General features: G+C 43.3%; 2 protein-coding genes across 9 annotated transcripts in view; one reads left to right on the forward strand and one right to left on the reverse strand.

The window, feature by feature from the left end:
* Nucleotides 1–26,930, forward strand: part of DCUN1D3 (defective in cullin neddylation 1 domain containing 3) — a 44,551-nt gene extending 17,621 nt beyond the window's left edge. Inside the window, exons 2-4 of one of the 3 annotated variants that reach the window (XM_021086516.1) lie at nt 12,625–12,670; nt 14,904–15,439; nt 17,276–26,930. In XM_021086516.1, the coding sequence (XP_020942175.1) occupies nt 15,009–15,439; nt 17,276–17,759 (915 nt within the window). In that variant the 5' untranslated portion in view covers nt 12,625–12,670; nt 14,904–15,008 and the 3' untranslated portion in view covers nt 17,760–26,930. Of the gene's footprint in view, nt 1–2,886; nt 2,901–12,624; nt 12,671–14,903; nt 15,440–17,275 lie in introns of those variants that run through there. The other 2 variants (XM_005662090.3, XM_021086515.1) reach the window with 2 other exon arrangements.
* Nucleotides 6,569–27,618, reverse strand: part of REXO5 (RNA exonuclease 5) — a 63,317-nt gene continuing 42,267 nt past the window's right edge. For 2 of the 6 annotated variants that reach the window (XM_021086504.1, XM_021086507.1), the window contains one exon: nt 24,495–24,923. In XM_021086504.1, coding sequence (XP_020942163.1) covers nt 24,812–24,923 — 112 coding nt within the window. In that variant the 3' untranslated portion in view covers nt 24,495–24,811. Of the gene's footprint in view, nt 8,853–18,635; nt 24,444–24,494; nt 24,924–27,618 lie in introns of those variants that run through there. The other 4 variants (XR_002342390.1, XM_021086509.1, XM_021086505.1 and 1 more) reach the window with 4 other exon arrangements.

Here is a 27,618-nt window from a genome sequence, read left to right on the forward strand (position 1 = left end):
CTGTTGGTGACACTGACTAGTACCCTGGGTGAATAGAGTTAATCCTGGCTGCCTGGCAGAAGTGGATTTGTTATTTAATTTATGGTACCCAAGAAGCCTTTCGGGGAGGTCTTTATTATCTTACCATTATGACAGTATCCATCTAGGACTGAAGATTAATTTTTGTTCTCATCTGTTCCCACCAGACTGATGCTCATAACTGAAGGGGTAGCAGCTTGCTGTTAGATGCTGCCACTGAGCTTTTGCTTTTGACAGAGAGGTGTGTTAATCAAGAATGGGTGTTAGAAATCCTGAAATATTTCACTTGGTGATTTCTTTCGTAGTTTAGAAGGTTTTCCCCCCCCTATTGAACGGATCTAACTTCTGAAAAATGAGGTGTATTCAGGGTTTCAAACAGTCCTCTCTGACGAGCCTCAAAAAAAATTTATTAACATTTGTCTTTAAATTGCTGTCGCGATTCATTTGTGTCCCTCCTGCCACTCATGAAACAAATGCAGGAGTGTCAGTTTAGTTTTCCATTGTCTGACACATGGACTTCTTAACTCTTTTACCGGTGGACATCCACTGTTAGACAAGCCTGTACTATTTTTTTATGACTCACTGAGAAGTCATGTGGTGGTGTGATCTCTGTCCCCAACTACCAGCGCTTAAACTTGTCATTTTCAAGTGTATTGTGTTAAAACAGACTTCTAATTCTGGCTATTTTTCTTTTCAGTTTTAAACCTAAAATTGGAAGTCCTATTTTTATAAAACGCTCTCCTAGAAAAGTCTCTGATGCTGCTACCCCAAATACTGGGCCTGGGGGTGGGAGAGCAAGCCCGGAGAGTTTCATATGGCTAGGCAGAATGTGTGGGCCTGCCAGCCAGAGGAGGTGGAACCTGCCCTTTGCTTTCTTGGCAAGAGCGTCTGGCTTTGAAGGCACTGATTAGAACTTTAGTTCTTGGCCTTTTCTTGCTGTTCTATGAAATGTAGTCCATTGTCTCCAGTGGTTCTAAAGATACGGAGGACCTGGATGGTTCAAATCCCTTAGCCTTTTTTTTTTTTTTTTTTGATCCCTTATTCTTTTTGACAAGGAACGTGCTTCTGTCAAGTGAATTTTTTTTAAAATACTACAGTTGAAACAAGATAATAAGTATAAATCTGACTGAGTTCTTCACATTCTGAGATGTGCACGTTTTGTATACTTCATTGGCTGAGTATACAAAAAAGCTGCTTCCTTTTGCCCTTGCATCTCTAGACACCTTAATTGTGATTCCTTTGTTTACTGAGGTAGAGGAAAAGCATTCAGACCAGCACCAGAAAGTTTTCCACTGGTTTTCATGTGCTTGGCGAACCTTTGGAGCTTCCTAGAGTTCCCCATGGCTGTGTCTTGAATAAACAGTCGTTGCTCAAAGGAGAGTGGGAGTGATCTCCATTATTTATTTTATTTTATTTTAGTCTTTTTAGGGCCTCACCCACGGCATATGGAGGTTTCCAGGCTAGGGGTCTAATCAGAGCTGCAGCTGTCAGCCTACACCACAGCCATAGCAACTCAAGATCCGAGCTTCTTCTGTGACCTACACCACAGCTCACGGCAATGCCAGATCCTTAACCCCCTGAGTGAGGCCAGGGATCAAACCCTTGTCCTTATGGATATTAGTGAGGTTCGTTAACCACTGAGCCATGATGGGAACTCCTGATTTCCATTATTATTATTATTATTATTATTATTTTGGCTTTTTGGGGCCACACTCGTGGCATATGGAGGTTCCCAGGCTAGGGGTCGTATCAGAGTCGTGGCCACTGGCCTACACCACAGCCACAGCAACGTCAGATCCGAGCTGCATCTGCAACCTATACCTCAGCTCACAGCAATGCCAGATCCTTAACCCACTGAGAGAGGGCAGATATGGAACCTGCAACCTCCTGGTTCCTAGTCTGATTCATTTCCACTGCGCCACGATGGGAACTCCTGATTTTCGTTATTATGTGATTTTTTTCTCCAGGGGACTGAGGTGCCAGTCCAAAAGAGGCATGTCAGGATGAGTATCTCCCAATTTCTGCTTTTTCAAATTTTGGCTTTTGCTGTGTTTGAGATGAAAATTAACCTGTAGAATGAGGAGAGATGGAGCTGTATACTGCTGGCTGAGAACCTGTGTTTACATCACGCTATCTGATAACTGCTGAGATAGGGAATCATTGGAACAATGAGAACATGTCCTGTTTTCTCTTTGAAGTTAGTGGAGTGTTGGGATGAGAGGCATCCAGGAGAAGTTGGACCTTGGGAACCAGCTCTTGAGTGTGAAATTAAGTTTTACTCTACAGTAGAGGTTTAACTTCCTTTATTGTTGAATATTTGGTAACATTGTCATATAAGTAGAATTGATATAAATAGCTAGTATCCTTTGAGAACTAACTATGTGTTAGGGACATTGGGTCATACTCATCATGTTTTCAGTTATGAATTAAATATCAATGATTATTATTCATTCAGTAGATATTTATCAGAACTTGCTTAGGTGCAGAGGACAAAGTGGTGAATAAAATAACATCTCCGCTCTTGTGGCAGTTAACCTTGTAGTAGCGGGGGCCGACAATAAATAAGTTACTGAATAAGAAATTCAGAGAGTGGTGTATGCTGAAGAAATAAAATAGTGTGCTGGATTAGAAGGGCTGGATTAGAAGGAGATGGCACTTTAGATTGGTTTGACATCTGATTTGAACTAAGACCCATCTGTTATGAAGGAGCTATTTATTCTTCACTGTAACCCTTTGTCCCAGTTTTCAGGTGCGAAAATAGAAGCCCAGGGTTATTAAGTATGAACCAGGAAGTAAGTAGAGCTGGGCTGTACAAACTCAGTCATTCTGCATCCAGAGCATGTCCTGTCCTCCCCAGAAGGCCCAAGACTCCTGGAGCAGCTGTAGGTGCTGTAGTATGTACAGTTGGTTTTGAGTGAAGGGCATGAGTATGGTTGCAGTACAGGTAAAAAAAAAAAAAAAAAAAAAAAAAAAAAAAAAAAAACCCACAAAAAAATCCTCATGTAATGTAGAAAAGTCACATGTAGTTTCATGGGTCCCCAGTCATGGGATTCAAAATTTGAGTATGAATGTGTGTATAATATATAAAACTTATTCTAGGATCCAAAGTTGTCTTCAGATTTTCAAAGGTATTGATGACCAAAAGAGCTTATGGCACTGGTGCTTTATTTTAGGATTTCCTCATTGTTTTTCTGAACACAGAGCCTACCTACCAGGGCAGAGTCTTAATGGATAGCATTGTAGTGGTTGTTAGGTGTCAGAAGTTTTTGTCAGGTCAGTATGGGCAGGAAGGAGGCCAGAACTGGGCTGGAATCATCAGATGTCTTACTTTGCCAAGCCTGCAATACCATGATGCCAGCCACCAGGTATAAAGCTCTATTTTTAAAATTTAATTATCTGCTTATCTTTGCACATGTTAATGTACCCTTTGGCCTCATGCCATATGAGTGTACATTTGTGACATAAGTAACTGTTGAAAAAAAAAGGCCCAAACCTTGGGGCCTCAAGTTTAAACCTGTAGGGAATATATTTCCAATAAAAACAATCAAGCATTTGCATTTCCTGTTGCCATCTTCAAAACCTAAATACTTTCTAAATAGGCTCTTCAGTACTTGAAACCAAAGAGAAATTGTTTCAGTAACAGTAATTGAAACTAAGAGAGGAGCAAAGTTCTGGTCAAATCTGGTCTTTCATTTTCGTAGGATGTGGTTTAGATCAAATACCTATTTCACTCGGAAGATTGATCATGTTATTGCATAGAGAAAGGCTTCCAGGAGTTTTTGTTTTACAGCTTTTCACGTGGTGTCTGAGTGCTGGCATGCGGTTCCTCCTTGGGAACATGAAAGTGACAGAAGTACACACAATAGAGTAAAGCTGTTCCAAGTGCTCGGTGGCGTATTTGCTTGAGGGAGGCCTAAGATTGTAAGAATCGCAGTTGGAGAGGTTCTTTTGCTCATTAGTCATACCATCTTTTAAATAGCATCCTCAAGGTCCACCCAGTTGTAATGGAATTTTACAGTTTGCTCAAGTTTGGGACCCTTGGTCCTGGTGTTCAGCTAAGGGGGTGGAGGTCCCCTGATATATTGGCGTAGTAAGTTAGTCTCCAACTACGGTATCAGGTCTTCTGTTTGTTTGCTCTGTGAGTAGAGATGTGAGTGACATGGCTGTGTCTTGGTAGGGACTCCCAGTTGTAACAGAAAACCTGACGTGACACTTATGCAGGAGAGTTTATTCATATACTTAAATCTGACTAAGTATAGTCAGATTCTGGCTGCAAATAATGCCTTCAAAATGTATTTTGTCTTACGTGCATTTGGGCTGAGACCCATCTGATAAGAAGGGGCAGTCTAATCCTCACAGTGACCCTTTGATAGACATTATTATTTTCCCTGGTGCTCTTTCTGGTAAGATGAGCAGCTCCAACCTCCTTTGCTTTCAGTGCTAAAATTCACTCTGTCTGGCTTAGGTCACCCGCATATCCCTGACCCATTCATTGAAGTCAAGGGCATGGGAGACCTTGGTGGGCTTAAGTCACATAGTGCATTATGAGCCCCACCCAACTACATGGCCACAAGTGAGGGAGAGGGATCTTTCTTATAGTGAAAATTGAGTGGCTCCCTGATGAAGAAATGGGATGCCCTGGGAGCAGACAAGTCTCTGCTGCATGCAGTAATATCCTTTGGTCCAGTCTGAAGCTAGAAAGCCATGTAAGTCATCTGTGGTCTAAATCTGGCCTGTAAACCATTTTAACCATTTCAAGAGCACCCCAGTTCCATTTTGAACAAACCTCTTGCTCCCTGGGAATGTCATTCACTAAGGTTCAGTTCCATGGGTCAGACCCTTCATTAGACCTTAAGATGGGGGTGTGTGTTAGCTTTTGCATGTGTGTGTATGGGGCATCAGAGAAGGCTGATTTTCTTTTAAAAGAATAAATCAGGAGTTCCCGTCGTGGCGCAGTGGTTAACGAATCCGACTAGGAACCATGAGGTCGCGGGTTCGGTCCCTGCCCTTGCTCAGTGGGTTAACGATCCGGCGTTGCCGTGAGCTGTGGTGTAGGTTGCAGACGCGGCTCGGATCCCGCGTTGCTGTGGCTCTGGCGTAGGCCGGTGGCTACAGCTCCGATTCAACCCCTAGCCTGGGAACCTCCATATGCCGAGGGAGCGGCCCAAGAAATAGCAACAACAACAACAACAAAAAAGACAAAAAAAAAAAAATTAAAAAAAAAATAATAAAAGAATAAATCATGGAAATTCGGATGGCATTAAAATATATCCTGTGGTTAATCTCTTCCTGTTCCCCAGCCCGCACCCACCCCCCCTCCATCGTTTAACATCACAGTCTTAAAATTCTTGGAACCAAAATTGTTGGGTCTGTCAGTCTTTTGATGTGCTTTACAGTGAAGCACTTGGTCTCTCTTTTTGTCTTCCATCCTTCTCTGGTAGTTTGGTATTTTTCCTTAAAACATAATGTCTTTAAAAAGCGCTTTAGGTAAGGGTGTTTTGTGTGTTTTAAGAAATTGAATTAGCTGGGGAATTGCCCTGATGATTAAGGATTGGGCATTTTCACTGTTATGGCTTGGATCACTGCTGTGGAGCGAGTTCAGTGCCTAACCTGGGGATTTCTGTATGCCACAGGTGGCCAAAAAACAAAAAAAGAAATTGAATTAGCTGACATATGTTACAAGATGATGCTGGAGAAATATCTCCTTCCAATACACTCCCATTATATAAGTTGATACTACTTTTTAATTCCGCTTGGATTACATACGTATATATTTTTGCATAGTCTTTGATCTCTTGGTCCACTTCTAGGAATTTATTCTCAGGAAATTATTATAAATCTGCTGAATTTTAGCTGCATGTTCTATTTACAGTCACAATATTGTTTATAATAGTGAATTATTGGAAGCAAGCTAAATGTCCAATAATGAGAATAACTGACAAATCAGTAAAAGACCTATCTGGCTATTAAATATGTTTTCACAGAGAGTCTCAACCTTTCTGCAGCCCCTCTGCTGTGCAGCACCAAATTTTTGACAGATTGAATAGTAGGCTATAAATAATTGATGGGTTATGTGGTGATACCAGTACTGCCATTGAGTCACTTCTCTTTTAAAGGAATTTGATGAAAGAAGATTTATATGAAAGTGTTCAGTGGAAAAGTTTGCAGAACAGAGTGTATAATATGACCCAATTTTGTTTAAAAGTTTGATGTGCATAGTATGTGCATGCATGTATTTATCCATCCATATGAACTACTGAAAGGATGTACACCAAAGTATTAATTGCAGGCGGTGGGATGCTAGGAGACTTTTTTCTCTTTATGTTTCTCCATATTTTCTAAACTGTACAGAATAACTGTGTAATACTTTTGAATTTGGCAGTAGGAAAGAAAGCCTTAGTGGCCTCAGTTCTCGCAGCAGCTTACTGAAGTGGTTAAAAACATATTCTTTAATTATACAGGTCTTTTTTCTGTCCCTCTTCCTTTTCCTGTCTGCTGTGCTTTAGCGGTCAGCTTCCATCATGGGCCTCTAGGAAAAAAAACTGATAGGTGTGGCCATGATGACTTTGGATTTTTTTTTTTTAAGAATTAGATTTGAGATTGATTAATTAATGTAATTGAAGCTGAGGGTTATTTAGAAGAACAGCGGCTCTAGAAACCACCTCTGTATAATCTGTGGTCATTCAGGTGCCCCTCTAGGACATTTGCATGCACTCACTTATCATCTTTATATTGGGTTCATTTCTTATCTTTGGACTCATTTCACATTTTCCTTTCTTGCTTTTCTTTTACCTGAGATGCAAAAACCAAATCTCATCCCCAGTGGACTATTTTTCAGTCCGTTGCTGACTCCTGAATTCCTCAGAAGGTGAATGAAAAGTGAACAGTTGATATGGTAATTGGGTGTTTGAGGACTAATTATCTACCCCAGGTAAACCCAGAGGTGGCAGGTATCCATATGCTAACTGGAAGCAGGGAATTGGTGCCTTGAACTTTGGTTTTTACCTTCAGTGTGGTCGAATGAGAGTTTCCTAAGAACCAGCTCCAAGCTAAAACCAGAGATGAAGAGTATAGCATGCAGGCCATTTTTATTATGGTACCAGGGAGCACAAATCCAAGAAAGCCCTCTCTTTTTGGTTTTTTGGTGTTGTTTTTTTTTTTGCTTTTTTAGGGCTGAACCTGAAGCATATGGAGGTTCCCAGGCTAGGGGTCGAATCAGAGCTGTAGCTGCCCGCCTATGCCATAGACACAGCAATGCCAGATCCAAGCCTCATCTGTGACCTACACCACAGCTCACATCAGTGACAGGAACTCCCCTTCAGGTTTTAAATAGGCAAAGTTAGTGAAAAAACTGGTGCAGAAACAAAAAGGAATGGCCAACCTAGAAATCTGGTGCCACTTAATGATGCCCACTTTGCACGTAAGTGGACAGTCAGACCTCTCCAGATCCATTATAGCGACAGCAGAAATATTCCAGCTGTGGGTCGGTAAAATAATTCAGCTCTTTTTTGGTTATTTTGACTCATGTGGGATTAAAAATGTAACAGCTCTGGAACCCAGAGACCAAAAAATGCTTGATTCTTTGGTATTTGGAAACTTTATAGTATATGTGTGTGTTGGCTTGGTTGTATTTGGCAAGTAGTATTTGTTTTGGCCAGCCCACACTGGCTTCAGTCTTGAGGCCTCAACCGCATATACATTCTTCTCATTATATTTGAATTATATAAGGAAAGGAACAGTAAGGACCCTTTAAAAAGGAAAGAAAAATCATTTTGTGCAAAGCTGACTGGTTTTAATCCTAAGACCTAAGATAATTTTACAGAAATATAACCAATTGGTCTATTTTCCTAAATTTTTTTTCCTCTTCCTTTCTTCCCTTTCTTTTTCCTCCATCCCTGTTTTAAAGCTTTTGCACTTTTGAGATTGGCTGATGAGAAAGTCATGTGTTCCTACACTTCCCTTACCAGAACTGCTATCTTAGGTTGCCACTTGCAGTACATTTTAGGACAAAAAGCATGAAAGTAGTAGCAGATGGGTTTCATTTGGTTTGGCAGAGGGGAGAGTTTTCCCTCCAAGTAGCTCTAGGTAAGACCTAATCTCCGAAGGTGAACTTGTTAAGTCCCAAGTTCCAAATGACGGCAGGCAGAAGGCTCTGGTTTTGTTGTTGTTGCTGTTGTCTTTTTTAGGGCCGAACCCGCAGCATATGGAGGTTCCCAGGCTAGGGGTCCAATCAGAACTACAGCTGCTGGCCTACCCCACAGCCACAGCAATGCTGGATCTGAGCTGGGTCTGCGCCCTACACCACAGCCCACTGCAACGCCGGATCCTTAACCCACTGAGTGAGGCCAGGGATCGAACCCGCAACCTCATGGTTCCTAGTTGGATTCGTTAACCACTGAGCCACGACAGGAACTCCAGAAGGCTCTGTATTTTAAAGTCTTTTGAGTCTTCTCAGGAAGTACAGCCACTTCAGCTTCTGGCAGCTGGGTGTCTGACATATATAGTAAGAAGTAAAAACATGCACCTAACTAGCTGTACAACTGTTTGGATGTAAGTTGGAACGATGAGTTTTTTAATGCTATAAATATTTAGAAACACTAGCATTTGTCAGTGGCTTCTTGCTTCTGAATAGACTCTAGATGGGAACAGAATGGGGTAGGGGGAGGGAATTGGATCCTTTGCTCCTTTCAAGGAAGTCATCAGAGTCCATCTCGAGATCCCAGACCAGAGCTGAAGGCTTCTTGGGAGTTTATTCTGTTCCTGATGACGCAGTAGCTCTGGGGTATAGTTAGGTGTTGATAATATATCTTTTCTTCTTGGGCCATCATGGTCTCCTTAGGGGAAGAATATACATCATGGCAAAGAACAGTAAGTGATGAGGCCAGTGATGTAGAAAGGTGAGTTTAGAATCAGCCTGCCTGGGTTTGAATCCCTTTTCCTTTCTAGGCTGGCCAAAATCTCTTAAACTCTGTTCGGTTTCCCCCTACGTGAAATGAAGATTTTATTATCTTCCTTATGGAATTGTAGTGGGTTAAATGTGACAATTCATGTCAGTCTCCTCAATCTATACCTGTAATTTAAAAGATATTGCTATTCATAAACATTTAAAAATCCTCTGTCAGCTTGGACCAACCAGATGGGCCCTTTGCGTCCTTCCTTTCCACTCTCTGCTGCCAGTCATTGAAGAACCAGAACCAGACCCATCTTCTGCATGAAACTTTCCCATTGGGCAGATTTTGGAGCCTGACAGACTAGTTTTATTACCTAGTCTCACTTCTTAGTGGTTTAAGAAACCTCAGTTTCCTCATCTGTAGGAGTTCTGACAGCCTACGTTGCTGAGGTGGGAAGCTGGTGCTGCTGTCAATGAAGCATATGGCCCCGCGGTCCACAAATACTACTTCCTCTTGGTCAGTCCCCCTAACACCCATTCACCCTCCTCTCTCCTTTCCTGTCTGCTTCACATTGTGTCTTTGTGTGATTTAGCCCTTCATGGTCATTCTGTTCGTAAGAGGTGATTCTGTGCCAGAAGTGGATAGTGAGGCCTAGAAGACAGGGACTTGCCTGATTTTCACTTCATGGAACTGCCTAAGAGAGAGAAGCAGCCGGCCTCCTCATCTCTCTTCTCTGGCTCTCTGTGGAGCCAGAGCATCCAGAGGGACCACGACCTCTGGAATTGCCCTGGGCCCAGCAGTGCCAGCTCCAGGCCTGGGGCCAGGCAGGCAGCCAAGCCCATTCCCAGGAACAGCAACGGGGGCTGGCACAGGGGAGGAGGGAGGCAGGGAAGCTGATGAGCAGAGAGGGAAGGAGAGAGAGAGAGGCAGAAGCAGTTAGAGCTGAGATTGAAGGAGAAAGCTGGAGGCTGAGCTTGGTCCAGCATAAACTGAGCAGAGTGACTTTCTGCCGTCTTTCAAGTAAACCCTCAACGCTGTGCCTAGAGGTAGGTTTCCTGTTTGTGCCTTTGCCCCCTTTATTCTTCTTCTTGCCTTTCCCATCTCCCTGCCCCTCCTTGACGCTCACTCCATTTCACTCATTTATGCCACTTTAGCTGAAATAGGAGAGCAGAATCACTTACTGCCAGAACAGCAGAGCTGCTATGGACGTTGGCGGTGTCAGCCTACCTGAACTGCCCCAGGAGACCTGGCCTGGCTCCTGACAAGAGCACTGTTCTAGAAGAAGGGAGGCGTGATTCTTTCAACACCTTTGTGCTAATAACAACCATAACAAAGGCTAACGCTTACTGAATACTTTATACGAGCCAGGATTGGAGAAAGCATTTTCCCTGGGTTATCTCTTTACCTTACCCTCCAGTCCATGAGGTACAATGGTCCCATTTTATTTATTTTATTTATTTATTTATTTATTTTTTGCTTTTTAGGGCTGCACCCGCAGCATAGGAAGTTCCCAGGCTAGGGGTCGAATCAGGGCTAAAGCTGCCAGTCTACACCGCAGCCACAGCAACACCAGATCCGAGCTGCATCTGCAACCTACACCGCAGCTCACGGCAACGCTGGATCCTTAACCCACTGAGCAAGACCAGGGATCGAACTCGCCACCTCATGGTTCCTAGTCGGATTTGTGTCCGCTGTGCCATGACGGGAACTTCCACAACAGTCCCATTTTAAAGCTACATGCTGATGGTCACAAAGTTAGTGCTATTACCATGACTTAGGTCTGGGTTTGTCTGCTCCCAGAGCTCATCTTCTTCATGACTCTGCTCCAGTTTCTCCCTTCCTAGCTAGCTTCTTGACCTCGGTGTGCCTCCATTTCTTTTCCTATGAAAAGAGGTAATTAACTTCATAGAGCTGTGTTTACCTATAGCTGTTATAAGGCACTAACAAGTGTAATGGTATCATTACTAGCAGTGCTCTGTGAGTGATGAAATTAGGCCCTGGGGTGCCCAGATTGTGCTGAGCTGCTCCACTTCAGAGAGGTAGCAGGAAGACCGCTGGAAAGGCAGTGCCGTTAAATGAGTGTAAGTGAGTAGCAAGTTAGAAATCCTGTCTTCTGCTGACCTGCAGAGCTGGGACTTAGTGGAAAGGGAACGGAGCTTGGACCTGGCTGGGAGCTTGCCCCAGGTTAGGGCCGGGGAGCGACCAGCAGTTCAGAAGATCCACAGGACACAGCAGCTACCCAGCTTGACTGTTAAGGATCCTATCCTGGGGAGAAGCTGATCCCTTAGGTATTTCTGACCACTGGTGCATTTGAGCAGGGTCAGTACTGTAGTTCAAGAGACTGCTTCTGAGCAAGACTCAAGTATTCGACTCCAGGCAAGTGCAGGCATGCTGTCTGGGTCTCGGGAAGCCAAGGCCTGGAGCCCATTGCTCAGGTGGGACAAGCTGGGGCTTTCATCAGGCTAACCAGCTGTCAGGTCAAGTGTCTTCTGTGTGTAGGACAGTGTGTGCCAGGTTCCCTTTGTCTGCATTTCCTCACTGACTCCTTAGAACTGCTCTGTGAAGTACATACCATTTTGCAGGTTCAGGAAATTCAGGTTTTTGATCAGGGTCAAACAATCACTGGCAGGGTTGAACTGTAAGAGAGCTGGAGTTTTAACCATGTTGATGGGCTGAAACACCACAGGTTTGACTCTGGACTGATTCTAGTCCTTGCCACTGGTGAGGCTGAGCCTCAGGGCATCAGAGAGATAAGGCTTGCCCAGGGGAGTGCAATGGCTAGGATGCCCTTCTTGAGACCATGGATTGTTCTTTCCAGCGGCTGACTGCAAGCTTGGTGCTCTGTGGTTGCTGTGGTGACTCATCCTTAGGTGGGCTTTCCCTAGGTGATCTGATGCAGGTGGGCTCAGCAGTCTAGTCTAGTGGTTAAAAAGCTCATGGTTCCTCAAGCCAGGCATACCAGGTTCTGCTTGTGATCTTGGATGATTTTCTTTGTGCCTCAGTTCCCCTGTTTTAAATGGAGTTGTGTGAGGATGGATGAGTTTTGTCCTTAAAATGCTTAGTCAGCGTAATAGTGCCTGACATGATATCAAGTGCTCAGTAGTTGATAACTGCTTATTATTAGCTATTAGCCAACAACTGGTGGGTCCGGGGAGGCTTTCGACTTTGAAACACTTGAAGTACTGACAGCCTGGGACACAGGGCTGAGCACCGTGATCGAGCCTGGTGAAATCTCTGGGAGCAGAACTATTTTCCCAAAGAAAAAAGGGAGCCCACTGAATAATCAGGGAGTCATACTCGTCATCTGATCTGAAAATAGTTTCTTCTGGCTTGAGACCACTACTTATTTCAGCGGGAATCGGACATTTCAAAGAAAAGGACCAGAATAGAAGAAAGGCATCTAAATCTTCTGGCACTTGCTGGCCCATCATCTAAATTGATTGTCCCCTCCTTTTTTTTCATCTGCCAGGATGTAAAAAGCCTTCAGGTTTCAGCTGGTTTTGCTGTGTTAGGTCAGCACAGATGTACTTATGGGAGGGCTGGTGGGTGGAAGGATTAGGGCCTCTTTGGGAGGCCCATCCGTCGCGATGTAAAGGCCTTGGCACCGGGATTTGGAGGCAGCTGGTATCATAAAGCATCTGTCCAGTGGGGGCAGTGGTGAGTGGCCTGGGATAGGGGCTCAGTCAGAAGCCAGGAAATCCTCTTATCCTGCCAGGTACCGGGGCTTCCCCTCAGCAGCAGAAGCTGAGCAGCAAACCCTGGTGAGTCAACGTGCCTGGGAATTAGTTGCCAGTCTGTGAGCATGTGGGGTTTGTGTAAGTTTGGGCCTTTTGTTTCTTTCAGCATTTTAGTCTTTAGAAACACAAATCTGGAAACCAGACCCTCCACATGGTACAGTCCTGCTTGTTTTGAGATAATTCCGCTTGAACAGTTGCTTTCCTTGTATGCTGGTCTTCCAGGAATTAACCCCTTGCCTTTTAAAATTTTAACAAGTTACGCTTATGGCTTACTAGCTCTACTCTAAAAGCATGAAAAAGCCTAAAGAAAACCCTTAAGTCTCATTTTCACACCAAAACCCGTTCTAAGGGTTTCAGTGTGTTTTTGAAACCTGAGTGAAACTGCCAGTCTTTTAAGGGCCTGTATGGTCATGTCTGTCATTTATTCTTGTTGAGGGTGGAGAAGGGGACACACCCTGATATGATGTGACTGCAGTAACTATAGGAATGGTTCTGGTCTTTGTTTTAAACTTGTACACTCAGAACTTACCCTTAGAATTCCTTTTGAAGATACCTCCAAATTGATCCAAGCACTCTTTGGAGGAAGCTCACGTTCTCCAGGTAAAGTTTAAAGCTCCAACCTTCCATTAAAAGCACCCCTCTGCCCCAGCGCCAGTCTCCTTAGAGCTTTGACTTGGGATTGAGGGTCCATGAGAGCTTCAGCTTGGGAGGCATGAGCCTGACATTGACTTGGTCTGCTTTCCCTGGGAGAAAATTTACTTCTGGCTCCTGGTCTAAATGTCTGTTAATGTTATAATTTCAAGGCTGCAATTATTGAGAAGGTGGCAAAATTTTACAAGTACTAAATTATAGATGGATCTTCTAGCAGACCAGTTGAAAGAGTTGATAGTCTTCAGAGAAATTACCTCACCCTGACCCAGAAATTTCTAGCAATTCTTTAAAAAACACTTTTTAGTTCCTTAAACTACTGTGATGAGTTTGTTACGTATCAGTGCAGACTTTTCTTTTTCATTTCGCAATTATTTCTAAATAATTGGGTAAATCAGCCTTTTTTTTTTTTTTTTTTTTTTTTTTTTTTTGCTTTTTAGGGCTGCACCCGCAGCATAGGAAGTTCCCAGGCTAGGGGTCGAATCAGAGTTCTGGCCTACGCCACAGCCACAGCCACACCAGATCTGAGCCGCGTCTGTGACCTACACCACAGCTCACGGCAATGCCTGGTCCTTAACCCACTGAGGGAGTCTAGGGATCGAACTCAAAACCTCCTGGTTACTAGTCAGATTCGTTTTTGCTGCACCACGACGGGAACTCCCCAGCCCTTCTTTTACAATGGAGACAGCATCTTGGAAGACTAAGGGCCCTATAGGACGTTGACGTTTAGTGCGAACTTGGCTTTCCTTCCACACCGCACCTGCTGAGGGGGGTAAAGAAATCAGTGACTGGGACCCCTGGTGTAGAGAACAGCCTTGATGGACGGCTCCTCTGGGTGGAGAACGGGTGTTTCATCTATGTGTGGTGGGTCCCAGAAAGGAGTTTGAAGAAATTAGATGACATTTTACCTTGTTATTTGGCTAGGATTCTCTTTATAGCCTTGAATTTGCAAATTCTTTACATCTTTGGGCCATTATGACACCATACAGTTGTTTTGGATGTGGCCACCCCTTTTTCCCCCACCACTCATCCTACATCAAAAGAAAATCTGAGAATTTGGACATTAGAGACGAGAGGATGGACATTTTACTTGCACCTTCTGAGTTAACACAGCTCCAAGTAACTTTCTTATGTGATGGCAAGTTAGCAAGATAAATTTCCTTTGGAGTATTTCTGGCAAAACTTTAGTCTTCCTTTTTTTCTTGGCCGTACCTGTGGCATGTGGAAGTTTTGAGGCCAGGGGTCAAACCCATGCTGCAGTTGCCACCTGTGCCACAGCTGTAGCAAGGCTGAATCCTTAACCTGCTGTGTTGCATGGGCACTTTGCCTTCCGTGATGTGTCCTGCATGTGAATCAATCTCTTTGGGATCTATGTTACCTTAAGAATTTTAGGAATTTTCCTTAATGCTTCTCCATATGTGCTCTAGCCTTTGCATTTCCAAGGCGAAAGTGTAAGCTTGCAAGAGGGGATAGTGATGAACTTGGGGCATCTCCCCTGATTCATGGTTGGTTCACTGAAACAGTGCTGTCCCAACGCACAGGCCCTGGAGAGGAGCCTGCATCCTGCATCTCTCTGTCCAGTGCTGATCATGCCCTAATTTCTTTCCAGGTTGGCTGGCTCCTCTGGCTGATGGCATGTTGAGGCACATGGACCAGTGTCAACGAGGGCATCCAGTCCAGAGGGGGCCACTCTAGAGGTCAGGCCACCAGCATCATGGGCCAGTGTGTCACCAAGTGCAAGAATCCCTCATCAACTCTGGGTAGCAAAAATGGAGACCGTGACCCCAGCAGCAAGTCATACAGCAGGCGGGGCGCAGGCCACCGCGAGGAACAGCTGCCAGCCTGTGGCAAGCCAGGTGGGGATATCCTCGTCAATGGGACCAAGAAGGCAGAGGCTGCTGCTGAGGCCTGCCAGTTGCCAACGTCCTCGGGAGATGCTGGGAGGGAGCCCAAGTCAAATGCCGAGGAGTCTTCCTTACAGAGGCTGGAAGAACTGTTCAGGCGCTATAAGGACGAGCGGGAGGATGCAATTTTGGAGGAAGGCATGGAGCGCTTTTGCAATGACCTATGTGTGGACCCCACGGAATTTCGAGTGCTGCTCTTGGCTTGGAAGTTCCAGGCTGCTACCATGTGCAAATTCACCAGGTTAGTCCCAAGGGTCAGCAGGTGAGCAGAGGAGGTGAGAGAGGCCTACTGAGCAGTGGTGTCCAGCTAGGATAGACCTAGGCTGACTTCTGAGGGGTTTGAGTAAATCTTAATTTCCTTTTCTGACCAATTTCTCTAAAGCTATTCAGCCTCTGGAGAACTGGGCAACCAGTCATCTTTGTCTGAAGTTAAATGAGGAGTAATCCACGTTGCCAAGGTGCCGCCCCGCTCACTGCTATTCTAGACTTTCTTTTCTTGTAAATTCACTCACGTCCTCACTCACTTGATATTTATTGTTCACTTATCACGTGTCAGGCACTGTGAGTGCCAGTATAGTGAGTGCCACTGGGGATATGCCTCAGTCACTTCATGAAGCAAGTTGCCCCTTTTGGCTCCACACATAACCCTTAGCCAGCCTATGTGCCAGCTGGCCCCAGTGTCAAGCAGTAGTTGTGTACATTGTCATGCATGCCTGTAGAGGTTGTGTGTGGGAGATGGCACGGCAGGGCCACCCTAAGGTTTGGTTTGCAGAGCACTGAGTTAATAAAGGAAGAAGAATTGACTTTGAGAACCTCTCAGTATCATTTCTTGCCCCTGGGTAGGTTACCTGACAACAGACCTCAGATGTTCTTTCTCAGCAAATACAGAAATCTCTGAGATTATCACTGTGAGACTGTGTTGTCAACTGCAAGCATTATATAGATATTAAAGATACACAATTTTTGTGGGTTTTTTTGGCCTCACCTGTGGCATGCTCAAGTTTCCAGGCCAGGGATGGAACCCGTGCCACAGCAGTGACAGAATGAGATCCTTAATCCACTGAGCCACCAGGGAACTCCCCACAAAATTTTTTTTTTTTTTTTTTTTTTTAGGGCTTCATCTGCAGCATATGGAGGTTCCCAGGCTGGGGGTCCAATCAGAACTACAGCTGCTGGCTTACCCCACAGCCACGGCAAAACGGGATCTGAGCCGAGTCTGCAACCTGCTCCGCGGCTCACAGCAACACCGGGTCCTTAACCCACTGAGCCAGGCCAGGGAACAAACCTGCGTCCTCATGGATACTAGTCAGCCATCATCACCACTGAGCCATGACAGGAACTCCCAATTTTTGTCTTTTAATAACAGAACTTTGGAGTTCCTGTCATGGCGCAGTGGTTAACGAACCCAACTAGGAGCCATGAGGTTGTGGGTTTGATCCCTGGCCTTGTTCAGTGGGTTAAGGATCTGGTGTTGCCATGAGCCATGGTGTAGGTCACAGACGCGGCTCGGATCCCGAGTTGCTGTGGCTGTGGTGTAGGCTGGTGGCTATAGCTCTGATTGGACCCCTAGCCTGGGAATCTCCATATGCCGTGGGTGCAGCCCTAGAAATAACAGAACTTTGATCTCTGGTGGTAGAGTTACCCAGGTTCATCCAGAATCTTGGCTCCAGAAATTTCCCTTGGCAGGGACCAAAAAAATTCCCCAACAACCCCTAGAGAATCAAAAGGAAAACAGGAAGAGACTCTCCCCATCTGGGAGGAGAATCTGTAACTTAAATCACCATTGCAGGGCGGGAAATAGGGCACAGAGCAGGAGACCTGCTTATGAATGAACCATTATCAGCTGCCTACCATGTGCCAGTCACTGTTAGGAGCAGTTGACATATTCACTTGTTTAATCCAAACCCTATGAAATAAGGTAGTATTCTCACCATTTGAGAGGAAGTAGGACCACAGTTAGTGAGGGGTTGGGAATTCAAATCTAGCCAGCCAGCCACACAGCTATGCTCTTAATACTATATTGCCTCTCAGTAAGTGATACTATTTACAATTATTGTGTCCCTCTTTCCTCTTGCAGGAAGGAGTTTTTTGATGGCTGCAAAGCAATAAGTGCAGACAGCATTGATGGGATCTGTGCACGGTTCCCTAGCCTCTTAACAGAAGCCAAACAAGAGGATAAATTCAAGGATCTCTACCGGTTTACATTTCAGTTCGGCCTGGACTCTGAAGAAGGGCAGCGGTCACTGCATCGGGAAATAGCCATTGCCCTGTGGAAACTAGTCTTTACCCAGAACAATCCCCCGGTATTGGACCAGTGGCTAAACTTCCTAACAGAGAACCCCTCGGGGATCAAGGGCATCTCCAGGGACACTTGGAACATGTTCCTTAACTTCACTCAGGTGATTGGCCCTGACCTCAGCAACTACAGCGAAGATGAGGCCTGGCCAAGTCTCTTCGATACCTTTGTGGAGTGGGAGATGGAGCGGAGGAAAAGAGAAGGGGAAGGGAGAGGTGCACTCAGCTCAGGGCCCGAGGGCTTGTGTCCCGCGGAGCAGACTTAGTGGCTCTGTCCCAGGCGCAGCAGCACGGATCTGCCCGCTGCCCTGCAGCCAACTGAGGAATTGGACCTTTCTGGAATTTGCTGAAGATCCGGATATTTTCTACTTTACACCTTTCTCTGCCTTGTATCTGAAAGGGCTCTAAAATGCTGTATCATGTTTTAGGCACTTTCTTCACTTTTTGGTTATTTTGGTTATTTCTTTTTTGGGGGGGTTCCCCCAAAATATTTGAACCTGGCTAACTGTTGTTTATCTTTTTTTTTTTTTTTTTTTTAAGCCTTCAGATAGAATAAGCCTGCCATTTCTTGCACAAATTAGATTTTTTTGGGGGGGCGGGGGAGGGTGTAGAGCAGGGAGGGGGGAATGGGACAGTTAGGTTGAATTATCATTACAAAATGACACAGTGCCAGATCTCAGTTTTGGATATTCTTGATTTTCAGGGCAGGTCTGTACTGTGTGTAGTGCTGTTTACATGGTTGAATTTAGGTTGTAATAATTATTTTTAAACATTATGCAGAATTGAATAGCAGTGTTAACTGTTAACCACATTGCATTAATTCCCAGGCAGTTTAAAGCTCTTGGAGAGCCAAGGCCAGCCAAGGGCATTTGTAGTCTGGGGACAACCCCCTTTTAAGCTAATTTATCTGAAATCCTTATTTTCCTCACTTCTTGCTCATTCCTCCTTTGACCTATTGCATTTCATGTTGAGTTTATCCATCAACATGCTGCACCTGTCAGTCAAGTGAGCAGTTTTTTTAGAACACCTTGTACTGAGAACCACTTAAGCATCGAATGCAGAGAAAGCAGTGCTACCTCAGTTTTGCTGGAAGTAGACTTTGATAGTTTTCTTTCTTTGATGAATTTTCTGTATTTTCATGTTGTAAGTGGAAATACTTTTTTTTTTTTTTTTTTTTTTTTCATTTGCCTTGGAGCCAAAGTTTCTGTTCCTGGTGGTTGGCAAACTGTGCCTGCCGGCCAACTGACTTGAAGGAAAACTGTGGTATGGAGCTCTGCTTGAATTTTTTTTTTTAATTTTTTTGAGTATCATCAGCTTACTTGTCTGGCAAGTGCAGAAGCCTGGGGCTGGCCTGAACTCTGCCAAACAAATATAGAAATGTATTTAATAGTTAAATGTGTGCCCTTTCCCTTCTTGCTGCACCCATGTTGTCACTTAACCCCCAGAAGTTATTTATTATCTTCTTTGTTACTGTCAGGCTCATTTGGGGTATGTGATGACTGTTTAGGTTTACATGACTCTCCTCTCCTTTCCCTGCCCCCAAATATGTATATATACATATATAAGATATGTATATATTTTACCTATATAAAATATATATATATACACATATATGTATCTATTTTTTTTTCTTTGCCTGCTAAAACTGGCTATAAAAGGGAGCTGCCTTCAATATAAAAAAGTATAAGAAGAGTGCCAGGGAACATCATAAAGGAGGTTTTGAATCTGAATTTGGACTGTTTTCACTGAAGATGAAATTTCTCAGCCCTTTCCTCACAAGAGGGAGTCTCAGTTCCCTAGTGCTCGCTCCGTAAGGCCAGCTTTGGCCAAACTGCCACACAGGAGCTGACTGGTCCTCCCTTGTTTCAGTAGAGGGTCCTCTTGTTATTTTTACACTTAAAAAAAAAAAAGTCATGAAACTGTACTGGAGGGGTGGGTGGGAGGAACTTGTACAGTTCAGCTTCCAACACTTTGGAACAGACTGAAAAGAGAATCTTTTAAATAAAAACTTATAAAAATATTTATATTCTTGGGGTAATGAGAATTTATTAAACATTTGGACCCCCATCTCCAGGCATGTTTCTCAGCCTGGGCAGGAATTGCTTATTTTCTTTTATTAGTAGCCTATGGCTCTGGGCTCCCATCTTTACAAAGATGATTTAAGGAGTTTCTACAGTTTTTCTAAAATTGGCACTGACATAGAGTACATACTTGAAGTTTTTCTTTTTTTTTTTTTAAATCCTAACAGTTGCCCCTTCTACAGGATGGATGGGAAACTTAAAATCACTTAAAGTCAGCTATAATAGGTTAGCAATACTGCTGGAAAGCTGAACAGGGCCCCAGTCCAGATGCTAACACACAAGATCCTTGTATAAAAGTTTCTGGGTGTCCCAGCAGATTCTGTGGGCTCAGCTGTAGTCGGGGTCCCTAGACTGAGGTGTTAACAAGACCACCTTCTCACCCAGTTTTTCCGATTCTCGATTGGGTAGAGGTTGAATAAGGGTAAAGGTAGGCTGCTCCTAGCCAGCTAAGGATTTTCTGTCTCAGATCAGAAGGGTATATGGGAGTTCCTGTTGTGGCTCAGCAGTAACGAACTCAGCTAGTATCCATGAGGACATGGGTTTGATCCCTGGCCTTGCACAATGGGCTAGAGGACCCAGTGATGCTGTGAGCTTGTGGTGTAGGTGTCAGAGGCTCGGATCCTGCATTGCTGTGGCGTGGTGTAGGCAGCAGCTACAGCTCCCATTCGACCCCTAGCCTAGAAACTTCATATGCTGTGAGCGCAGCCCTAAAAAGACCCCCCAAAAAAAAGAAAAAAAAAAAGGTGTATGGCAAGTAGGGCCCAAAAGAGGTAGACTTCCTCAGCCTACAAGAAGGCATGCCATTCATTAAGTATGCTATAAAGTGTGGATTTTTTTAATTCAACTATTCAGCTTCCCACCCCTCACAAAAGAGCCATTTAAATTTACTTTTGGTTGTATTTTAATGATACATATGTTACAAAAATGTGCAAATGAGAAGCCAGAAAAGAGAATGGTCAGGGAGGGACTTAAGTCTCCTTCCAGGTATGTGTCCTTGATGCAAGGAATTCAAGCTTCTGCAGTAGCCTGGGCCAATGCCTGACTTTTTTCTTGACAATAGGAAAAGCAGTTTTGCTGCAGAGAGATCCAAGGTAGAGAACGTATGTAAAGTTTGCATTTACACTTCTGGGAAATGAAAGGTCCCTGTTCCTCTTTGCCTAGAAGTAGCTTTACTGCTTAATGAGCAGTAATTGTGTGGAGGTCAATGCATGCCCCTCAGGTAAGCCAGTGCACTCTTCACTTTAACAGGACACCAGAGTGGTGTCGTGGTGTGGAGACAGGAAGGATGTGGATGCTATTTTGAAAATATGCAGATATCTGAGTGACTACAACGAACTGGGTATGTTGGGAAATTGCTTGTTTTTGGCAAGTGACTGTGTGTGATATTTCTTTAGCAATTGATTAGAAAGCTATATGAGATTAAGTTGCTTCACTGAATTGCTCTTTCCCCATCCCTGCCAAATTTGAATGTGTCATTCTTAACCCCACCTCCTGTAATGACATTTTGCTATGCTTCAACTAGTTGCCTCAGCAGTTCTGCCAGATGTGCCCATATGTGAGCTGGGTCCAAGATCCCATTTCTACCCTTCTGATTAGAAGGAAAAGCTAGAGCTGGGTAGAGATCCAAATTTCAACAAAGGCCACAGGCACAAGGAAATCCAACTGAAAACGTACAAGACAGTGTTTTCAATATTAAACTTCCCTAACAAAGGCACAAACTCACCCAGGAAAGGAAGAAAGGATTAAGCCACACACTATTATTTGGTCTTTAGGGACTGATGCCAAAATTCAGTCCTCAGGCTGGAGCCTGTAGGGTTAATGTGATGGCTTCCTATATTATGCCAAATTGTATAAAACAGTGGTGGAAAATCGCTAGGATAAGGACTTGGTATAAAAGTTTAAAAAACAAAAGAGAAAATCTGTATTTAGTACTGTGTTTGGTTTGCCACATTTAAGACAGTCTTCAGTGCCCTGAAGCTCAAAGGTAGACCCAATTATACAACAATTATAAGGGCTGGAAGGAAGCTGCTGCTACGTTTTCTTGCTGTAATCACCTGCTTTGCCATTTTTCTTGTGTCTTAACGTTTGGTTAATGATGACCTGGACATCTTTAACTGACAAAGCTCGACAAAGCTCTTCCTTGGGGGACTCCAGCAGTTTGTTTAAACAAAGTGGACTGAAAAGGCCATTAAAGTGTTATTAAAGTGTTAATGGGGACTCATTTGAGAACCTGTGACACTGATCTTCCTTAGCCCACAGTCTGTTTTCTCAATTATATAAAGGTTCCCACCCAATCCCCCTCGAGAGTTTATTCCTTTGCTAAGCTGTAATTATAGCATACACCCAGGTTAACCTCATTTGGCGTTACATCACAGCGAGGATCTACAGGTATTTTTCTTCACTGAAAGACAAAATTGAGTACTGGTTGCAGAAACAAGGTTGGTTCAAATAGCTTTGAGTAACCATCAGATCCTGCTTCTGACTCAGGTGCTGGGGCATGATATCCTCCCTGTCCTCTGCTTGGAAACTGAGCCAGCCTGCACTTCCACCACCCACCTCCGGACACAAATCTTGGATATTGCCAAAGGAAGCCACTCAGCAGCTGCTGTTTTTTTCCCCCAAAAAAAACATTTATTCTGGGAGAAGAGTCTTCCCTCTGTTCCTGGTCCCAGCCCCAAGTCTGTGATTAACTGCTCATACCTGTTGCACTAATGAATGATTCTAGGTTTCAAAGGGAGAATTTGAAGCAATAGGCAAATGGGGCTTGGAGAAATTGGTCCTACAGATACCCTGCCTTAACTCGTTGAGGTGATGAGTGACCCTCCACGTTTGTGGATTCCTCTTGGTTTGTGACCAGTGTGCTCCTTGAAGTTGTACAAACTTGTTGACAAAAGTCAATACTTTGTATTCTCTGCACTGTTGCACTCTCCAAATGGCCCCTTGGATATTTTTATTAACTGGTTATATACATTTTTGTCGTTGTCTACATTTTTTGATGTTTTTTTATTTGGAAGGTAACCTGCTGTTGGACCTAATAAATTTGTTTACTTGACTATTGACAATTCTGCAAAAAACAAAAACCAAAACCAAGCCCCAAACAAAAAAATGACTTCATTTTGGGGTGAGATTTACCCACTGGGTGCCTCTTCCAACATACTGGATTGCAAATTCTCTGTTCTGGAAAATAATCCAGATAGTACAAGATCCTTAGACTACAGACATGGATGTTGACCTCCCAGTCACCAAACTTAATGGCTTTTGGAGGCCCATACATTTAGGTAAAAAGCAAATGAGTCCTCACAGAGTCACTACCTAGTCTCACCTTAGCAACTGATGTGGATTCCCATGAAGAATAAAAAATGAATTAGAACACTGTGCTAAACCGATAGCTCCTATATCTACTAGGTTGGCAGTGATTACGGCAAAGGAGACAAAGTGAAACCATCAAGTGCCACTGCTCTGTGGCCTTTGGCAAACTAGTGAAATTCTGAGTTCCTTTTAGTCATCTGTAAAATCAAGAGGCTGTTATTTCTATCAATGTTAGGATTTAAAAGAACATCCATAATCTTTAAAACACGTAAATATAAGGTTTCCAAAAGGCTGTTAGGTAAGTAATGCAGGGAATCCAGAGTGATAGAGAAAAGAAAGGAGGCTGCTCCTCCTGGGGGCTCAACTTCCCTCTGCTAAATTGGGAGGATGGGGGAGCTTAGATTAACATGATCCCTGATGACTCCAACTGGATCTTAAATTCTAAAGTCTGATTGTGGTAGACCACTTATGACCCATAACTTCCTTTAATTGCCATTTTCTGTCTAGTTACTGTTTATATTTGGGAAAGCTGTTGACCAGCCATCTTAGTCACTTCTTTGATGGAGGACCTAATGGCCTTCTCAAAGATTCCCAGCCTCATGTTGGTATCTCTTTAAAAAAATTAAGTACAGTGGTGGCATTAGATGTGTTTTTTCTTTTCATTTGGAAAGGGCTTAGGAATCATGACTACCTCCTCTTTCTAGATTATAAGCTTTCTTCAGAAAACTGGAATTTTTTTATTACCAAGGTCAGCATCAGATGGAAGATGGAAGGAAATTTAGGGGGAGACTTTTTCACTTAAAAAGTATTCATCCAAAACATGTACTTATTTTTCCAGGTGACTCTCGGGCTTGTATCTGCTTTGGCCTGAGTTTTTGAGCCCAGCCAGGGCCTTACAAATAGAGGTGGGGGTGATTTGGGTGCTTATATCTAGAGCATGGAGCTATTCGAAGTGTCATGGTGCTGTATGGCTAAAATCCAATTTTTGATTAGATGAGGGATAAGCAACTAACTCATACTAATACCAGCTAAGCTTCACTGTATGTGTGTGGAATGGACTTCTTGTTGTCGTTAAGCATGAATGGTACACTGAAGGTGGTGCTGAGGGCCCAGAGTATAGTAGAATCACCTCAGTACTGGCTTCTTCCTTCCTCTCAAATCAGTTGCCAAAGCACATAGCTTCCGTTAGCTCTGCAAATCATTCTCTAGCTCTCAATTCTGACCTAGATCCAAAAGCGTTAGTCTGCCTGGGAAGTTAAGGCAAGGGAGTTAGCCTCCTAACCTCTTCCACTTCCTTTCCTTCCAAGGATGTCCTGACCTATGAAAGCTGTAATGGTCTTTTGTGGGTATAACATTCTTCCTATGTAACATTCCAATCCTGATTTTCTTCTTACCTCAGGGGTGCTGAGAAAGTCCTAGTGGAATATGGCAGCAATGCAGTCAGCAGCAGAGCATCTAACTTTTAAATAGTATTTTGTAATCCATGCTGCTGAGGACTCCATAGGCCGACAATATTTACCTGGGGTGGTGCTGAAATTGCTAGTATATCACAATACAGAGCTATAAAACAATATGGTACTAGCGTTAAGACAGAAGACAGAGACACAAGGCTGTTGTATACGTGGGCTGACATAATAAATAATGTAGGCTCTTTTACTGCATTTTAAGTAAGATAAATTGGATTAAATCTAAGTATTTGTGGGAAGAGTTACCATATGCTAAAATTTAAGTCCCAGGAGGAATAAAGGTATAAAAATTAAATCATTCAAAACTATATATATATATAAATGGATATTAAATTGCTCTCTGGTTATGTCAAGACTTTCTACCCATAAAAGCAAATAGAAAAAAATCATAACAAGAACAAACTTCTAAAACGTACTACCTTTAAAAACTAGGAACGTTTTTGCAATAATTGACAGGATACCTTAAAAAATAAGTATGGAAAAGAGAACAGAAACATGGGCAAAAGATATGGACAACTCACTAAAGAAAATTGGCCAAAAAGCTTCTGGAAAAAAGGATATTGAATCTTTCAACCTAAAGGGGATTCAAACAAACAGAAATTAAACCTATAATGAAACTTTTAACCTATCAAACTGACAAAGATATGAAACAAATTGATGCTAGCAAACACAAACTTTCCTGGAATTTAAAAAACTTTCAGTGGGAATTCCTGCTGTCACGCAGTGGGCTGATGATCCGACTTGTCTCTGGTGTTGCCAGTTTGATCCCCAGCCTGACACAGTGGGTTAAGGACCCGGTATCACCACAGCTGTGGCATAGGTCACAGATGTGACTGGGATTTGATCCCTGGCCTGGGAACTCCTAAATGGAGCAGGTGTGGATGAAAAAGCAAAAAAAATTAAATAAATTTTTAAAAAATCCCCCCCCCCAAAAATAAAACCTTCAGTGTTCATAGTCTTTAGACCAATCATTTCACTTCTAGGAATTTTTCCTCAAGAAATATTATCTGCCAAAGATGTGGCAAGGATATGACTGGCAGCATCATTTGGGAATAACTTCAGTGTTGACCACAGAGGACTGTTTTAGAAATTATGACACACATCAACACACTGGAATATTATGCAGCTATTAAAAACTGCTTTTGAATAATGGAAAGATTGTAAAATAGTGGCATTAGATGTAATTTTAACTTTTTTGGATTTTTCAGGTTTCTATTACTGGGTTTCCTTTATAATAGGGAAGGTATTACAAGGGGGGGAAGAAAAAAGGAAATGAAATTGAACATGGCTGAGTATCCTGAACAACCCAACCCCACTATGGGTGAGGAGGCCAGAGAAGTTGGGGAGTAGTACGTTCAAAGCCTAAACCAAGAGTTCTGTGAAAATCTTTCAAGTTGCTTTTTTCCCCTAAATGAAAAGCTGCTTCTCCAGCAGCTGCCTTGGCAGCTCTGCACTGGCTGTCTAGAAGGGTGTGGGAGGAAAAATGCACAAACGCACTTATGAATGGAATGTGTGTTTTGCAAGAGGCCAAGTTGGCAGCTTTGGCTTCCAAAAGACCGAGCATCAGCTGAAAGAACAGTGTGTGCAGACTGGGGCCTCAGAGACCTTATGGTCTGGGCCCATCTCTGCAGAGTTCTGGAGTGGGGGCCCATTGGGAAACTTCCAGCCCCACCCATTCAGGAAAAGAAATGGCTCTGACTAGTCCTAGGAGCAAAGGGAGTGCTTTTGGCACAGGGAGCCCTCATCTGCTCTATTATCCTGCAGTTAGAAGATGATCCTCAGTACAATGTAGGCTTTCCCTAATTTAATTCTTAAAACAACCTTGTTTAGTAAGTACTAATGTTGCCATTTTTACAATGAGGAAACTGAGGCTCAGAGAGGGAAAATAATTCATATCCAGATCACTATTTGGTCATTTTCCAAAAACTGAGTTTTTGAATAGTCATAATAATCCTTAAAAGTAGATATATCCCCACAGAGCTGTGTAAATGGACTTCAGGTTAAGTGACTTGCCCAGGAGCAGAGCTGAAGCACCAACCTAGGCAGACATTTATTTTGTCTCTCAGGACTGGAGTCTCATGAGGTAGACAGCAGCTAAGCTCCCACAGCTTTGGAACTCAGCTGCAGCAGGAAAGAAATCCTGCAACACGTTTGGTTTCAAGGTGTTCTCAGGACCTTGCAGCTGAGGTCAGCAGTATACCTGGGGAACTTGGCTCTTTACAAGGGAACTTCAAAAACTGTAGTATCTCAATTCCAAATCAAGCTCTTCAGTTTGGCCTCCTGGTTGCCAACTTTCATAGGGCCAGACTTTTTTTTTTTTTTTTTTGGTCTTTTTAGGGCCCCACCCACAGCACATGGAGGTTCCCAGGCTAGGGGCTGAGTCGGAGCTATAGCTGCCAGCTTATACCACAGCCAGAGCAATGCCAGATCTGAGCCACATCTGCCACCTACAAACCCACTGAGCAAGGCTAGGGATTGAACCTGCATCCTCATGAATACTAGTCAGATTTGTTTCCGCTGAGCCACAACGGGACCTCCCATAGGGCCAGATCTTAATAGAAGTTACATTTAAAAGGCTAAACACTGGGAATTCCTGTTGTGGATCAGTGGTAACAAGCCCAACTAGTATCCTGAGCTGCGGTGTAGGTGTAGGCCGCAGTTGTAGACTGGATTTGACGTGTAGCCTGGGAATTTCGATATGCTGCACATGCAGACCCCAAAAAAGCAGGAAAAAGAAAAAGAAAAAGTGAAACACTGCCTCAAATATCCAAATTTGCAAGTTACTTTTCAATAGAATGCTTTTTTCTAATTATAAAAGCAATATATGCTGATTTAAAAAAATACAGAAAAGCATTTGGTAAAATTCAATCTGCCAATCCCATTAGCTAGTGATAAATACTGTTCATATTTTGGCATATAAACTTCCAGATTTTGTTTCAAGCCCATGCATATCTTGGTATATTTTTTTTCTACAGAAATAGATTCACACTATACAGATATTCTGTAACTCTCCATGCTTTATACAACCTACAATATATTATGAATGCATAATCTCATCTTTATAACAATCCTAGTAAGATATGTACCATTACTATGTACCAAGCACAGAGATGTTAAATAACTTATTCAAGTTCCCACAACTAAAAAGTAGGAAAGCTGGGATTCAAGAGTCAGGGAGTCTGGATCTGGTCTTCTGCTGCTTCTTACAGATCTCTTTCACTAGAGATTTTATTTACACACGAACGCATTAATTTTAAAAATAATAACCA

The sequence above is a fragment of the Sus scrofa genome, chromosome 3, assembly GCF_000003025.6.
Source record: "Sus scrofa isolate TJ Tabasco breed Duroc chromosome 3, Sscrofa11.1, whole genome shotgun sequence".
Classification (NCBI taxonomy): Eukaryota; Metazoa; Chordata; class Mammalia; order Artiodactyla; family Suidae; genus Sus; species Sus scrofa.